Here is a 17863-nt window from a genome sequence, read left to right as displayed (position 1 = left end):
TCTGAACTCTCCGGAGTGCAAAAAATAGTTCAATGGACAAACTGGAAGTGCGTTTTCCGAACTTCCGGTATTTCCGTTGGGCTGTTTTTTGCACTCCGGTAATGACCTATAAAGCCCTACATGGCATCAGACCAGAATAGCTTCGGGACCGTCTTCTGCTGCACAAATCCTGGCGACCGATAAGGTCCCACAGAGTTGGCCTTCTCCGGGTCCCGTCGATTAAACAGTCGTCTGGCGAGCCCCAGGGGAAAAGCCTTCTCTGTGGCAACTCCAGCCCTCTGAAATCAACTCACCCTGGAGATCAGAACCACCCTGACCCTCCTTGCCTTTCATAAATTACTCAAAACCCACTTATGTCGCCAGGCATGGGGGAACTGAGATATCCCCCAGGCTTATACAGTTTACGCATGGTATGATTGTGTTGTACGGTTCCAATGTTGGTTTTAGAATGCTTTTAATATTAGATTTGCTACACTGTCACTATTTTGTTGTGAGCCACCCCAACTCTGCGGAGAGGGGCGGCATACAAGTCCAAAAAATTAAATTAAATTAAATTAAATTAAATTAAATTAAATTATTCCCTGAACCCTCCAGAGTGCAAAAAACAGTAGAATGGGCAAACCGGAAGTGCATTTTCTGAACTTTTGGTTTGCCCGTTAGCCCATTTTTTCACCTCCCAGGCTTCGCTGAGGCCTGTGTGCATAAGCGGGGATAGGGGGGGATTGTGCGCATGTTCAGGGATAGTGCGTTGGGAGTGTGTGCATGCATGGGGGGAGGGAAGGGGTGTGGGCACATATACACATGCTAGCACACCTCCACACACCCTATTGGCACACCAACCAAAAAAGATTTGCCATTACTGACTTAGAACAATCTTATCCCTTGATGGGTTACAAATTTAGGAAAGTTTGGTGTAGTGATTTTAGGTGCTGGTTCAGAAACAGGATTTCTAATCCCCTCTTAGGCATGATTGTTGGCTGGGAGACTTTGAGTCAGTCTCTCTCTCCCCCCACCTCTCTCTTTCTCTTTGTTTTAGTCCAATCCATCTTATAGGGTTGTTATTGTGGGGAAAATGGAAGGAGGAAGCAGTATTATATATATTCATTATCTTGAGTTACTTAGGGTAATTAATAGAGGCTGGATTTTTAAAAAATCATAAAAAAGCTTCATTATACTTTATTTACTTGTCCTGTTGAATGTTATTCCAAATATACTAATATTTATATATTTGGAAAACATAAAAAGACTAGCTAGTTCTAGTTCTAGCACTAACAGATTTATATACTACTTCATAGTGTTTTTATAGTCCTCTAAGTGGCTTACAGAGTCAGCATATTGCTCCCAATAATCTGAGTCCTCATTTTACTGACCTTGGAAGGATGGAAGGCTAAGTTAACCTTAGAACCTGGTGAGATTTGAACTGCCAAATTGCAGGCAGCCATCAATCAACAGAAGTAGCCTGCAGTACTGTACTCCAACTACTGTACCACTGTGGCTCAATTTCAGAAAAACTGCAGTTTCATGTGTGGGGAGGCGGGGGTAAAGAAAATTGGATGTGATTATGTTTAAACGTTTATTTTTTCCCAACTTGATATTGTCTAGATATGGTGGGATTACAACTTCTATGATGGTGACATCAATAGGAATTATGTTAATTATAATCCAATATATTGGAGAGCAGCAAACTGGGCAATGTTGCTTAGCATCATCTATCCTGAGAATACTTTCTGTAATTATTACATATAAGAACTTTTTTCAACATCCAAACATTTTTCAAATTAATTGTTGAATGTGCTTTGAATGTTAAATAATTTGAGGTTGTAAAATTAGATTAATAAGAAGTTGAAAAATATTCTGTAAAAATGCCTAAAAACCACCTAAGAACATAATTGTGGAGTCATCAGAAATCAAATTTGATTTAGAGGCTTCAGCATTCTTTTAGGTAAAATTCATGCTCATGTGGTGCAGAATAGAAGCATGTAAAATTCACATGCAATCTTGATTATGTATTCTTTATTTACATTTTGCAGTTAGAAAAGTGAAGGGCTTTCTTTTGCACAGCAAGTTAAGCACAAATGTAGGAACTGAGCTCAACTCCCTTCCCTATGTCCTAAGAGTTACTGAACTGGATATTAGTTTGATTGGTGTACTGGTGAGTTGAACTCTAGGCAAGGTAGTTGAATCATTTGTTTCCATATCTGCCTGGTCAAAGGATATCCAGACCACTTGAAGAATACTTCTTTGTTGCCACAAGAACACTTTACAAAAATATTTGTAAACTTTAGAAAAGAGGGGTAAGTCTCCTTGAAATATAAACTGTGACTTTTTTTAAAAAAAGCAGATTTTCCTCTGTATGATTTCTACGGCCAGCCTTTGGTGCAGAGCTGTAATTTTTCTATTTTTATAAGCTGGGCTGCAATTGTGGCTTCAGCTAAGCACACATTTGGATTATGCGTAGCTGTTTTTTCTCGTTCCCTCTCTTGTTTGCATTGAAATCCTAGAATACAAACTTGCAGTGTTGGCACTAGATATGAAGACATAATGCCTCTGAATTGCTTTGTAATTATATAATGTATCAGAAGGATTTTTAAATATTGTAGTTTTAATTTTTCATAGACTTTCCGCTAACTGGCAATTTAATAATGGGATGTAAATAAAATGCTACTGCTTAAGATTTTCTAACTTGCTCATCTACGATTTAGTAATCATTCTGTTATGAAGCCCCTTCAACTAATCTTTTAATGGGTGGTGCAATTATTACAGATAATTTTTACCTTCTTGCCCTATTTATTTTCTTTACAGTAATGAGAATAGGCAAATCAATGGAAGCTACTTCATCTATTTTTATTTTGGACAGTAAAAGAAGTGGCAGACCCATAAAGCTCTAAGCAGGAAATAAGTCATTAACCCTGGTTTTCAATGAGAAACCATAAGAGATCTTGAAAGAAATCCCCGGTTTTAAACCAGCCAAATGGAAGCTACTTCATCTATTTTTATTTTGGACAGTAAAAGAAGTGGCAGACCCATAAAGCTCTAAGCAGGAAATAAGTCATTAACCCTGGTTTTCAATGAGAAACCATAAGAGATCTTGAAAGAAATCCCCGGTTTTAAACCAGCCAAACTCTAATTGCAGACTTGTGCTATATTACTTGAATAAATTCAATGATGATTTTGTGTTGCCTAGAACCTGGAAATTAAGCTTGATTCCTAGTGACTCCACAATTATGTTCTTGTGGGTTTTTGTAATATGCTTTAAGCTGTTATTTTATTTTTTCTGTATTGTAAGTTTTAGGAATTCCAGACTTAATATCTTTAGAAGGTGATAAAAACTGAAAATAAGATAGGGACCTTTTTATACTCACCTAGACTAACTTACTCTCAAACAGAAAATGATAGAGTGGGAGTAAAGAGAAAGATTATTCATTTCTGTCCATTACTGCTGCTTCCTTACTCCCATTGTAATACACTACCAGAGTTACTAACTATCAACAGCCTTCTACCAATTCCCAAGAAGCACTACGTCAAGGAAAAAGTACTGATGAATTTATACTCTCGAATTTTACTCCAGGATTGGATTAGAAAGGCGCTTCTGGAATCATATGACCAACTCCTAATCCATCAAAGCCCCTCTTTTTCATAACAGATGAAATGTGTAAACACTGGATTTAAACAACTATTATGTAAGTTGAGAAGGCATAATCCTTCTAGCTGTTGCCATCTCAAAACTCCACCTCTTCTATCCCAACCTGGAGTTAAAAAAAAGTTATAACAAACATTTCTAATATAGGGTATTACAGCAATAGGATAAAGTTTAAGTCTTTGTAATTCACGGCAATGCTCTTACCCAATGCTTTGTGAAACAAGATCAACTATTTAATTCATTTCAATTCATAAAATATCTCTTGTAGCATTCGATACTATCTTGAAATTTTAAAACAATTTAGGCTATAACAACAGATGGAAAAGCTATTTGAGCCCTCTTTTGCAGATTATCCGATTTAAGGCTTCAATGAGCATTGGTATGGTATATTTTCCTTACAAGCATGTATTTAACTGCTTAAACACCTTTAAAGGTAAAATAATTTGTAGGGTAAAATAATGGTATCTTGCCCATCATGATCTGTCGGTGAATTTTGTAAGTCCAGTACTGTTTTACGCCTATACATTTTAGGATGAGTAGCTTTTAAAAAAAGAAAAGAAAATGTAAACTTGTTCTTGAATAATCCTTTTAAATCTTTCCTCTCTTCTCTCCCCCCCCCCCCAGGTGCTTTTATTGTGTGCTGGACTCCTGGACTTGTCGTACTACTTCTTGATGGTTTGAATTGCACTCGTTGTGAGGTTCAGAATGTGAAAAGGTGGTTCCTTCTCCTAGCTCTGCTGAATTCTGTCATGAATCCAATAATTTACTCTTTCAAAGACGACGAGATGTCGAATACTATGAGGCGTATGATTTGTTGCTCGTTTGAGGAGAGAAGCCAGGATTGCCGGTCTTCGAGGATCCCCTCTACAGTGCTCGGCAGGAGTATAGATTCCTCTAGCCAGTACTTGGAAAATGGCATTAGTCAAGTTACTATAAGTGGCAAAGAAAATACATGAATTTTTCTCCTCCTCCTCCAAATGGGGACTGTGACAGGGGTAGGCCACAATCCAAATGATCTCTGAGCCACCTGAGATCACTGAACCCTGAAACCACAGAAGAATATGTTCTCTGTACCAAAACCCAGATCCCAGGGTTACCTGACATCTTTATAAATAATTACTGGATGGGAAAAATGTGCTTGGAGGGATGTGAAAGAATAGAAGGAGTGGTTTCAATTCTGCAGTGTTCCTTTTAAGTCTGGAAACAGTACAAGCAGCATTATGGAGTCTCCTTCTCAGAGGTCTAGGCAGTAGTGAGATGTCACTGTGCCAGGGCTGCACCTTAACAGCCAATTGTGGTGAGGTGGCAGGGTCAGTTTCTCAGGAGATGGTGTGGGGAGGGCCCTTTTTACATCTTTTGGGGACTGCCCTCCCCAGTTAAGTTTTTGGTGCCTGGCACAAAAGTACCTCAGTTGCCAAACATTGAACTCCTCAGTGCTCAGCGCTTCCTTCTGACAAGAATTGGGCATTAAGCTAATACTCCAAAGCAATGAGTGCTTTTCTGCCACCACAACAAAGGAGCTGGTAGTTCTATGGTGCCAAGTAAGGCATTTTAGTGGCCCAGCAAATAAGAGAAGACATTCTCTGGTGGTAAGAAAGATTGCACCACCATTGAAGAATTGGAGTTGTTCCCTTTTAATAAAAAGCCATACAGGTAACTAGGATATTGGGGAATAATGTAAACAAACTTGCCCACAATATTCCAGGTTTTTTTTACATAAAGGGCTTTCTCTTTTGTGACTTATCATTTCTGTAATAAAGAGTATTCGGTCAGTTTTGCTACATCTCTTCTGTCTGAAGTGGTACAGCCCAGACACTGATTTCTTTCTTTGGAAGGAGCTAGGCCAGAATTAGTTTGGTTACTCAGAGTGCCCTTTAAATTGTTTGCTTTAGGTAGCAGCCTGCAGCTGCTCTGAACTCAGTGGGACTTGTCTCTGAGTTAATATGGTCAGCTGTTTAGTTTTATAAGTGGAACATTGTACGTGTTCTGCAATTAAGCATTTAATAAAGATCTTTTTTTCAGGCTGTAAATGTGAGCTGTAGAACCAGCATTTGTCTTTTATCTGCTATTTAACTCCATCCCACCCGCAATCTGTATAAAGTAGTAGCTTCTATAAAGAGACACTATTTAGTAGCGTTCTAAAAGTTTTTAGAGCATGCTAAAAGTCCTACCAATAGTGAGTTATTCTATGCATATGTAGCTCCCATGCCATGTTAGTAGATCTAAAAATTATTAGCATCTGTTTTAATTGAAGGAGTGGACATTGTGGTATGTCATTAAAAATATAAAGGATTTTGCCTCACAATCATTTATGTACATACACCCCAGTGTATTGCTAACAGAAGAATATTGTTGTTAGCAAACTGATTTTCTTTAATGCATATGAGTTATCAGTATAGTCAAGGTAATATGTTATAACCAGAAGAAAAAAAGAAAAAGCCAACAATATTTATCAACTGTATTTAATAGCAGTAATATTTTTAGGCTATTATGATATCCTGGAAAGATTTCTGCAAAAGCATGAATTTGTATATACTTTTATTACAATATTTTAATTTTAAAAAATTTAATATGTACAGATTGCTTTTCGGAAGTTATTTTTTAAATAGTTTAATGCCTGTGGAAAGTATGAAGAAAAGGATTATGTAGTATTTAAAATAAATGCTTTGTATTTGATTCTGAGCACATCAAGTTACTGGGGGGTTTTAAAAGAAGAAATACTAAAGATCTAATCGCACATGATGTTAATCTCATTATTGTAAGCATGTTTATTTAATCACATGTGATGAATGGGTGATGATGCATAGTTTCTATTGAGGGATTATTTATCCTTTCTTTTTCATGCTGTAATTGTCTTTTAGAAATCTTGCCTTCAACCAACAAAAAATAATCACTAAGATCATGTATGGTTAAGTTCCCAAAAGTTAACCAAACTGTTCCCATGAAAAAAGGACAAGGAATTGCTGTTTTCCAAGATGAGGGGAAAATATCTATTTGTTATTTATACAGTATGTAGTCATTTATTCTGTAATATGAATATTTTGGCTTCAGTTTGGAAATAACTATGTATTAAAAGAAAGAGGTGTGTTTTCTCTTCCTGTCTGTTCTTGGTATGAAAAGGAATCAAAGGAGCTCAGATTAATTTAATTCGATATGCTAACTCAGATGTAAGCCTCATTCTTTTAAAAGTATTTTTTTTCCTTCTAAAATAATTTCATTGTAAGAATGAAAGGAAGCATATTTTGATTTTCTCCTATTATTATTATTATTTATTAGATTTGTATGCCGCCCCTGCAGAGGGCATATATGAGAACTTGTTGTTAGATCTCCTAGAAGGGCTAAGAACAGATAATGATGAAACAACTTGCCTGCTATTGTTTGTTACAACTACATATTTTTCAATGATTTTACGTTTAAGACAATTAAAAAATAACCGGCCACCCTAGAAACAAAAATATCCTGTCTATGATTTTTGGTAAAAATAAAGGTTTTAGAGTCTTATTTCAGCTTTCTTCATTTCTCAGTGGTATAATCATTCTCCAAACCTCATTTCATTCTTATAGAGCTAGTCTAGGTTTGTAAGCACAGTTGGGGCCAGCATCTTAGCCATTAAATGGAGTAGTCACTAAATGAAACCGATTGTACCGTACTTAAGAATTTACACCAATTTTCTGTTGCTTTACAGAACTGCAGGGTTATAAATGTGGAAACTTGTTGCAAAGTTACTTTTGCATCAACATTGTAAGCTTCACTAAACAAATCAGTTGCTAAATGAGGACTGCCTCATGTACTTTGTTTCCTAAAAGCACTAAAAGCATTTCACTAAAAGCATTTCATGAGAACGAAATCGTGCAGAATGCAGCTGCGAGAGCAGTCATGGGCCTACCTAGGTATGCCCATGTTTCACCAACACTCCACAGTCTGCATTGGTTGCCGATCAACTTCTGGTCACAATTCAAAGTGTTGGTTATGACCTTTAAAGCCCTTCATGACACTGGACCAGAATATCTCCGAGACCGCTTGCTGCCGCACAAATCCCAGCGACCGATTAGGTCCCACAGAGTGGGCCTTCTCCGGGTCCCGTCAACTAAACAATGTCGGTTGGCGGGCCCCAGTTGAAGAGCCTTCTCTGTGGCGGCCCCGGCCCTCTGGAACCAACTCCCCCCGGAGATTAGAACTGCCCCTACTCTCCTTGCCTTTCGTAAACTTCTTAAGACCCACCTGTGTCGTCAGGCATGGGGGAACTGAGACATCTCCCCCGGGCATATACAATTTATGAATGGTATGTGTGTATGTATGCGTGTTTATAAATGGGGTTTTTTAAATGTTTTTAGTAGAAATTTAGATTTGTTATAAACTGTTTTTTTCCACTTTGCTGTGAGCCGCCCCGAGTCTGCGGAGAGGGGCGGCATACAAATCTAAATAAAGATAAAGATGCCGTCCATCTCTTTGGTTTCAATTTTTATATAGAGTTTAATTTTTTAATTTTTTTTCTATATTTTTTTACCAAGCTGCCCAGAGTCTTATCAGTGAGAGAGGCAGCATATAAATTTTATAAATAAATAATACCATTATCTCTTTCCCAATGTAGCATACTCTTCCCTTACTCTTAAAAAAAAAGTCCAGTTCTCTATTTTTTTACTCCTTGTATCTGATCAAATTAATTATAGTCCCAAAGAAATAAAACACAAGTACAAAGGTACAAGGAAAAAGCTTAAAATACAGAAAACCAAAACTGAAAAAAATGAGAGGAGACTACCATCTATAGCTGTTTTGCTAAAAGCTTTTGACTGTGCTAAAGTTATAGTACTGCACAGGCATTGCTGAATAAAAAATTCCAGCAGCTTCAGTCAATTAACATGACCATTGTTAGAGATGTTGGGACTAATGACATCCAGAGGACCAAAGATTGCCTATCTTTGATGTACTTCAGTTCTTTAATAAATGCAAAATTGTGATGCAGAATAAAGCTATATATAAGGTGTTCCCTCGATTTTCGTGGGGGATGTGTTCCAAGACTGTCCGCAAAAGTCGAATTTCCGCGAAGTAGAGATGCGGAAGTAAATACACTATTTTTGGCTATGAACAGTATCACAAGCCTTCCATTAGCACTTTAAACCCCTAAATTGCAATTTCCCATTCCCTTAGCAACCATTTAGATTATTACTCACCTTGTTTATTTATTAAAGTTTATTTTAAAAAATATTTATTAAAGGCAAACAAAAGTTTGGCAATGACATATGACGTCATCAGACGGGAAAAACCGTGGTATAGGGAAAAACCCCATGAAGTATTTTTTAATTAATATTTTTGAAAAACCGTGGCATAGACTTTTCGCGAAGTTTGAACCCGCGAAAATCGAGAGAACACTGTACAACTATCACAGAAGAAGGGAAACCCCCCCCCCTTATCTTCTGACATTATCTTTTTCACAGTACTGCCCCCTGGAGAACATAACTTTCCTGTTAGATAAAAAGTCTCCAGATATGGTAGTTGAATACTTGAAATAGGAAGGCAAATGAGTGCTGGCTGATAAGAATCTACTAGTAGTTCTGCTTTCCCTTGTGCAACCTTGGAAAAACCTGCTTCCTCTCCTCACACATAAAAAGGTGATTCAAATAGTTGTGAAGGAATTTAGCACCCAGCCGTCTCCTAGAAAAAATGAAATATCTTACGAAATAGTGAAAAGGAAGAATATGTTTCCCTGGATGAGAAAAACAACAACCATGTTTTAAACAATGAAGGGCCGCTCTTACCTGCTACCAGAGCTCCCTCGGAGGTTGTGGCATGCACACATGTGCCCATGGGCACGAGATTTGGCTTCTATGCCTGCATAGCAAGCCAAATTCGTGCAAGGATGTGCGTGAGAGTGAGATTTTGGCTATTTTCGCCTATATTTTTGCTTTCGTGCAAGCGCAGAAGCAAAGAATTGGTGAAAATAGCCAAAATCTCGCTCTCGTGCATGTCCTCGCACAAAATTTGGCTTGTTGCACATGCGCAGAAGCCAAATTTCATGCAGGGGCACATCAGAGGTGCAGAGCTGTGCATGCATCCGGGAATTTCCTAGTGGAGTTGCGCACCTGGAAGCACCAGCTGCTGCTCACCAGTGCTTTTAAAGACAAAGATTCCTGCAGCTCCCTGCCCTTTTTTCCCTTCACCCAACATCTTGAAGCACGTGATCCCCCTTTTCATCCAGGAGCTCCAAGTCATTAAACGCATCTTTCCAAGCAGACTCCATGTTTCCAGTGTCTTTCTTCCCACTTGGAACTCTGAACCCAGATGGACATTTCTTCCAATAGTAGTTTATAGCTTTATCTATTGTGTTGTGTCCTGAGAAGCTGGGAAGTTTTCACTCCAGTCCAACAAGGAAGTGGATCAGGGAAATTCTGAATGGCTCTTTCTCAAAAGGGGCTCCCTATTTAAACCCCTGCCGAAAGCAGGCAGGGGCTGATGTTTGCTCACTATAACCATTAAACAGCTGAAGTCTCACTGCCAGTCTCCTGCCTCTTCAGTATCTGAACTCAGTATATTGTATCTCTCTGACCTTTTTTTGTGTGTGCTCCATTTCCTTCATTTTCTCTGAGAACTACAGCTAAAGCTATTCACCTCTCCCATCTAAGTGGCTTCCCACCTTGTTCTAAATCCTTCAGCTACACATACATATACCTAGGTGTGAGTTTCTCCCAGTTCAGATGAATTGGTAGTCGCACGCTGGTGACATCACAATGACACCATCGACCTAGTTCAGTCAGTATACTGCTCCCTGGGCACCATCTTTTTTTCCCGATTAAAAAAAAAAGTTCTGAGCATGTGCTGAAGCCAAGTTTCTGGCACCGTGCATGCACTCGCCAGCTTGTTTTGCAGCTTTTAATTTTTTTTGCCACTGTGCATCCATGCATGCGCAAGATGCACCCACGCAGCATGGGAGGAAGCGAAGTGGCAGGGAGGTAAGTAGGAACCCACCCCTGCACACACACACGACCTTTCCCTATAGCACGCTAACCATTTTATGTATCTAATGAAGTGATCTTCAGCTCACCAAAGTTTATGTCTTGTAAAATATTAGCCAGAAAAATGCTACAAGGTGCCTTCCGAGACTAAGAGAGAATATTTAGGGCTGCGCTTGTGTACTGGAATGGTAATCAATCCACATTAATCAGAAGCCCAACCAACAAGAGGTAGTGAATTCAAGCATAGGAGGAGGGAGTCACATTATTTTCCAGGGGACCAGTGGCTCAGACCAGGAGCAACGGATGGAAACTGAACAAGGAGAGATTCAACCTGGACATAAGAAAGAACTTTCTGACAGTGAGGGCGATCAACCAATAGAACAGACTGCCAGCGGAGGTTGTGAACGCCCCAACACTCGACATATTCAAGAAAAGATTGGACTGCCATCTGCCTGGGGTGTGTAGGATTCCTGCTTGACAGCGGGTTGGACTAAATCAGGGGTAGGCAAAGTTGGCTCTTCTATGACTTGTGGACTTCAACTCCCAGAATTCCTGCACCAACCATGCTAGCTCAGGAATTCTGGGAGTTGAAGTCCACATGTCATAAAAGAGCCAACTTTGCCTACCCCTGGATTAGATGACCTGCAAGGTCCCTTTCAATTTTAAGTAAGTAAGTAAGTAAGTAAGTAAGTAAGTAAGTAAGTAAGTAAGTAAGTAAGTAAGTAAGTAAGTAAGTAAGTAAGTAAGTAAATAAATAGTCGTTCAGTCATGCTACATTCCTATGAATGAACAGCTATTAAAAGCAGTGATTATGACAAATTCTGGGTTTTTCTTTAAAATCCCACCTTTTTTAATGTGCTTCCTCAATAGTTTCAACCAGGAATGCTGGCTGCTGCCTACAGCTTTTAAGTAAGTGGAGTAATCAATTCATTATAGTCAGAGACAAGGTAAGGTAAGTTTCTGAGGACAACTGCCTATGTAAATAGGTACTACAAAGTTAATGATATTGTAAGCCAGTGGTTCTCAACTTTTCTAATTCTACGACCCCTTAATACAGTTCCTCATGTTGTGGTGACCCCCAACCATAAGTCTAGCGCCAATTCTCCCAACAGAGCTTTAAGCTGATTGGCAGGAAGGTCAGAGGGACCCCTGCACTGTAAACACCTGATTGGTCGGATTGTAAAATTATTTCCAAGGCACCAGAATAAAAGCTTTAGTTCCTAACACTGTAGGGAATTTGTCTTTTCCCATGGTCTTAGGCCAGTGTTTCCCAACCTTGGCAACTTGAAGATATTTGGACTTCAACTCCCAGCATTCCCCAGCCAGCGGTTTCTTTAGCCAAACTTATTGATAGCTAGAGAGGGCCACTAAATTGGATGGGTTAAAAATGTTTTGTATTGTATTCCATAAGAAACTGGGACTTACTTCAACTCACAAAACAGCAGTGTAACAAGGGTAAACTGAGAGACATTACACACTGCACATATTGCTGCATTCTCTACTTGCAGTTGTAAGTTTCAGGTATTTGGGTTTGTTTTTTTACAGTTGCTTTATTCCCACCTCTAGTATTTATGTAAATAACTCAAGGCAACAAACAATCTCATACTTCTTCCTCTTCCTATTTTGTCCACGACAACCCTGTGAGGTCAGTTTGGCAGAGAGTAACTGACCCAAGGACACTCAGCTGGCTTTCATGCCTAAGGCCAGACAAAAACTCGGGCTCTCCTGCTTTCTAATCACTAGATCAAACTGGTATGTGAAACACATTGCAATAGTCCAACTGGGAACTAACAAAATCAGAAATCTAGATTTTTCCCAAACTACAGACAATGTAATCTCTGAAACAGATTCCATAACCCACTAGTACCACACATACTCCTTGAATGCATAACATCACTGATTGAGATATTTAGTAAATTAAATTCAAGTGTTGAATTGAATTTACTAAATATCAATTTACTAAATTTGAATTGAATTTACTAATTATCTATTCATAAGATCACTCTCTTCTATATTTTTAAATAGATTCATACACATATTGTCATGTATGTAAAGAATTACAGGTATTCACAAAAGGCTACCCACTGGGCTCAGTGCATTAACAATTGTTTTTAAAATTGCAGAAATTGATGGAGTTGGCTGAAATGGCAAAACTAACTACTCCGATTAAAGAAACGAACATAAATACTTTTGTTTCCACATGGAAACTACTTCTGAATTTTATGCTTGATGTGGAAAAGAATGTAACTTTCACTTTGGGTTTTATAGATCAAATAAATAGATCTTTATAGAAATGATTTGTTCATATTATTATGGAAAAACAAAAAGCTGTGATCTGATGCCAATGCCTTATTTTACTACGACAGAGTCAGAAGTCAATGCTTCTTTTTCTTTTCTTTTCCCTTCTATTTCCTCTTTCCCTTCCCTCCTTATTGCTCATTCATTTACTTTTGAACTTTGTATTTTGTAATATTTAATAAATTAATAAAATATTTGAATTAGAGAAAAAATAAAAAATGCCTAATTGTCTCTATTGGCAGATCACACCTACAATAAACAAAACAAACCCACCCAGAACAACACTACTAAATGGCAGCACTGGGCCCAGGCTTGAAGTAGAGGCCTCAGCCTGGATTTCAGCTTGAGAGCCATCACTACCATTCAAAATGGCTGCCATTCCCTGACCTGGCAAATGGCAATTGGAAACTACTGTGTGCTGTTCTCTAGTCATGTGCGCAGGCATGCAGGTATGCAGCCTCCAATATTAGAAAACAGCGAATGGTAGCCACACAGCTTAGAGGGAACATTGCCCACCGCTATCACTCAAAATAGCCACCATTTCCCAAGGTGCCTGAGCCTGGGGAATAGCAGAATTGCCTTTGAATCTAAATACTTTACAGGATTTGCCATGCTTTGCTTACCTTCAGGCGGTATTTTCTGTTGACAGGCTCTTGTGGCCTACTTAAGGCTGCTCAGGGTTACATGAGACCTCTTGGTTCTTGAAACACCTTTGGAAAATGCTCTTCCACAGCCTGAAAACTGGGCAAAGCAGCTCTGTCTGGAGTCTGAGTAAGAGCCTGGCCCTCTTGCAGAGCCTCTGCAGCCTCTGAAAATCACACCTGAATGATATATGCTTTTGGGAATGTTGAATATTGGCAGACCCTGCCATGTTACCTGTTGTGGTTAGCTCTGGCCCAGCTCCTCCCCCAAGGACTGTGGATGTGGGGGAGACAGCCACAGGCCGCAGGCCTGTTTTGCCCCCCCCCCTGCCGGTGGAATCTGCTGATGAAGGCTCCTCTGACCAAGAAGACATGAATGACAGGGAGGAGGAGAGTGGGGCAGACAGCTCAGAAGGAGATAAATTATCTAGCTCCTCCTTGGATTCAGAACAAAAGTTAATGATACAGCCAGGCATGTGGAGAGCGATGCATAGGCAACAACAACTGAGAGATTATTATCAAATAAAATGAGGCCACCTGTGGTTGGGTGGGGCTGTGGTAATTAGTGAGGCTGCTATAAAGAGCAGCCTGTGGGTTTGGCCATTGTGGAGGATTATCTGATCCTTGTGTTTCGTGACTGCTTTACTGACTTTGACCTTTTGTGTGCTGATTTTTCCCTGCTTTGAAACTAAACCAGGGCAAAGTGTGTTTCACCTTGTGAAAGAAGAAGGACTGTGAATTGCCTTACAGCTGCAAGATAAGTATCACAGAACTGATAAGGGACTTGTACAAATTACCAGTTTGTTTGGAGACCAGTGCTCTTTGCTATACCAAAAAAGGGCTTGGTTTAAGTGAATTTTCATTATAAAGAACATTGTTTTGAATTTTCAAAGGTGTGTGTGTCTGAAATTTGTACCTGTGAATTTTTGGGAGGATTCTATCAGAGAGCCCGATAGAACATTACCCAAAATGTGATGTATCACCTTTTAATACGTGTATTGTATGCTTGTCATCACTGGTCAATGATAAGATAGTTTAGTAGCTTCTCTGATTCTCAATGGCAGAAGAGAAATGGTGGAATATTTGAGACAGATCAAAAGAATCATATTTTCACACAAAACAAAACTCAGCTGTAGATTTCAGTGGTGTCATCAGGGTGGTACTGTCAGGGAGGATTTCAGGGCAGAACTCCACGTTTCTGTAGAGCAGAATGAATAGGAAGGATTCTCCAAAAGCAACAAAACTGACGGACCACATTTTAAGTGATACATTAAAATTATCTTTTGAAGTAGTATTTGAAGTATGTGAAGAAATACAATTTAAGCAACCGTTTAAACAACTTTTATGAGACCATTGCTTCTTGAGTGGGGTTGCTGTAAGGCCATTAAGTCTGATGAATAAAGTATTAACCACTTGTAAAAGTTGCTGAATGTAAGTTGCAACAATGTCCATTGCCCATGAAGTAAAATAATTTTAGAGATAAATTAGAAAAAATCAAGGAAGTTTACAGGTATCAACATTTACTAGTCATTATTTAAGAAACCGAGCATTAACAAATTAGGGGTTTTGTGAAATTGTGCTATTATCAAACAAAGGAATTAGTTCTGTACTTCTGAACATTGTGGTAGAATATGCCACCCTTGAGGATAAAGAAAATGGCATACTTAGTCTCTGATAATATCCCAAATGTTTCTTCTTGGATTTCATTCCCACAGAAATATATCACTCATCTTTCTCAAATAATATCATGAAGCACTTTGGGCAAATATTTTTATTCTACTACATTGCATGGTCTTGATTTGTTCTCTATCTACTGCAGAGGTAGGCTACTATGGGTTCTCCAGGGTTTGGGTGGACCCATAGCTAATGTTATGGCTTTTTCAGTGAATCGCCAAATCTCAACTCTGGCTAGTCCCACCCACCCCTTTCCAACCTACCCCTCCCAGGAGTCTCCACATGGCCTGTTTTAGATGTGAGGTAACTGCAGGGCCCACGCTGAGTCTTGGAGAGAGGGAAAAATGGGCTTTCCAGAAGTTCTGGAAGTCTGAAAACAGGTCCATTCCTTGATTCTGGAACCTGGGGCAGGCAATTTTTGCCTTCCCAGAGGTTCAAGGAAAGCCTCCGGAGTCAGGGCAGGCAAAAATAGCTCCTCCTGTCAGATTTTATAGATAAATTACAGTCCGCGTGAACTATAATAAATCAAATCTGGAGGCGATGGATTAAGTTACAGAAACGGCTTTCAAACAAAGTTACTTTTATTAAGAAAAAAAAAGAAATAGCTAATGCATGTTTTCAGGCATCTGAGATGTGTGTTACATCTTTGAAGACTAGAAGGAAGATGGATTCTTCCGAAGAAGAAAGGAAGTGATGCTTGCAGTCCAGGCAGGATTTTTACATCATAATGGGTGGAGCTAATTAACATACACACAGTTAACTATTTAATTACTGAATGTCTCTGAATGTCTCTGGGGCTGGCAATACACAGCGTGACACCTCCGCCCTAATCCAGGAGGCCTACTAAGCCACACCCACCATGATGACGCCTACCTAGAAACCGGGCAGAGAACCCGTTGCAGAAATTTTTGAAGCCCGCCTACTGTCCTTTTTGTGTGCAGTTTTGACCTTTATTTTCTTTTTGTGAGTGCATTTTTTAAAAAATATGCCATTCTAAAAAAAATACCAACCCCACCCCTGAAGGATATGCTGCTTCATTTATCTGACATATCCTTTCCATTTCTTGCATATGCTTCATCTCAATGCATGGATGATTTCCCTACCTTCATTAAGTGAAAATAAATGACCAAAAGTAAATATTTACTTATGACTGATCTAATGGTTTGAAAGCAACAGGGCTGTTCATGCTTGAAAGTATTTGATTGTTAACTCGGTGTAATTTTGCAACCTATTCCGGTCTTTCTGCTGGTGAGTTGAGTGGTTTCTGAGTATATTATCAATTACTGTATTTATTCCTGAAGCAAGGAGATAAGCACAACATTAATTTTATTGGGGGGAAAGGGAAAACACTATTTGAAAGCTGCTCCTCTGGAGTGCTGGGGATGAAACAAAGACATGTCCTATAAAACTAATTACCAAGAGTTCATTGTGTAGATAAACTACTAAACATCTCATATATAGTTCATGTTCTACATACTAAACCTAATTTCTGTTCTGATAGAGTTTGGCCTACCCAGGGAGACTGTGGGAGGAAAATTTTGGGTTCTATCATTTATCTATCATATTTGTATGGCCATCCATCTCACAAGAGAGTGAGGCTTGACGGCATGCACACTTAATTCAAAAAAGTAACCAATAAATACATATGAAAAGAATAATTATTAAAAACTATAAAACAAGAGAGAATTAGCCTCACATAAAGGAGACATTGCAAGATTGCCTAAGTCCCCTCAGATTCTCAGGCCTGATAGCATAGCCAGGTTTGAGTGATTAGGGGTATGTTAAAAATTTGCAAGAAAATTTAAAAATACAGTGCTGAAAATAAAGATACAGTACAATGTTGCTTGATAGGTGTGGGGAATAAGGATGTCCATTGGGAATGGTTGAGGGGTGTCCTTTTTTAATAGGTAGTCATAGAAAGTTCCCTTTTTTTGTAGAATACTCAATATTTTCCTTTATTTCCTCTCTTCCTTCCTTCCTTTTGCCTTCTAGAAAAGTCTGGGACAATTTAGTTTAACTTTACATAACCAAAAAATCAAGATATTTTTTAAGAATGTGTTTTCTTTCTTCAATTGATATGTAATGCTTTTAGAAGGATTGTGGCACTGAAGAAAACCATCTGGATTTGCCACTGAAATTCAGAAGGACAGGAATAAAAAAAAAATATTTTCAATTATATTCATACCCCTCTGGAATATACTATCTCTGAAATCTGTACGTTTCCATACTCATACTTTTGGAGAGGTGTAAAAACTTGGCTCTTTATAGATCCTGTGGAATTTAACATCTTGTTGAGCATTATCATTTTGATTTTTTTTAAGTTGATTTCATTTTAGAAAATACTTAAACACTAAGGAGAAAATACTGAAAAATCCTAATACTGTTTTTAAAAATTGTCTTATTGTTAACTTTATATGAATTTTTTTTAAATTATCATGTTAAATATTCATTGTTTTTTTCTTGTCAGCTGCCTTATGTTTGAGGGAAGTGAAAGGGGGGGAAAAGGAAATTTGTAGCCTCAAGTGAGTTTTACCTGCCAGAGATCACCTGGACAAATCCATGCAGTTTTCTTGGTTACATTTTAGAAGTGGCTAGCCACTTCCTTCTTTCTAAGGATGAAAGAAAGTGACTGGCCAAAGGCAGGGCTAGAACTCACAGTC

At 38.6% G+C, this 17863-nt stretch overlaps 1 protein-coding gene across 3 annotated transcripts in view; it reads left to right on the top strand.

Annotated features, from left to right (window-relative positions):
- LPAR3 (lysophosphatidic acid receptor 3) overlaps window positions 1-7139 on the top strand; it is a 76406-nt gene extending 69267 nt beyond the window's left edge. For all 3 annotated transcript variants that reach the window (XM_070746263.1, XM_070746265.1, XM_070746264.1), the window contains exon 3: window positions 4265-7139. In XM_070746263.1, coding sequence (XP_070602364.1) covers window positions 4265-4596 — 332 coding nt within the window. In that variant the 3' untranslated portion in view covers window positions 4597-7139. The remainder of the gene's footprint in view (window positions 1-4264) is intronic.
- Window positions 7140-17863: the final 10724 nt, after the last annotated feature.

Source organism: Erythrolamprus reginae, chromosome 3 (genome assembly GCF_031021105.1).
Source record: "Erythrolamprus reginae isolate rEryReg1 chromosome 3, rEryReg1.hap1, whole genome shotgun sequence".
Classification (NCBI taxonomy): Eukaryota; Metazoa; Chordata; class Lepidosauria; order Squamata; family Dipsadidae; genus Erythrolamprus; species Erythrolamprus reginae.
The sequence above is the reverse complement of the archived record's forward strand: the minus strand, read 5'-3'. Positions and strand labels throughout refer to the sequence as shown.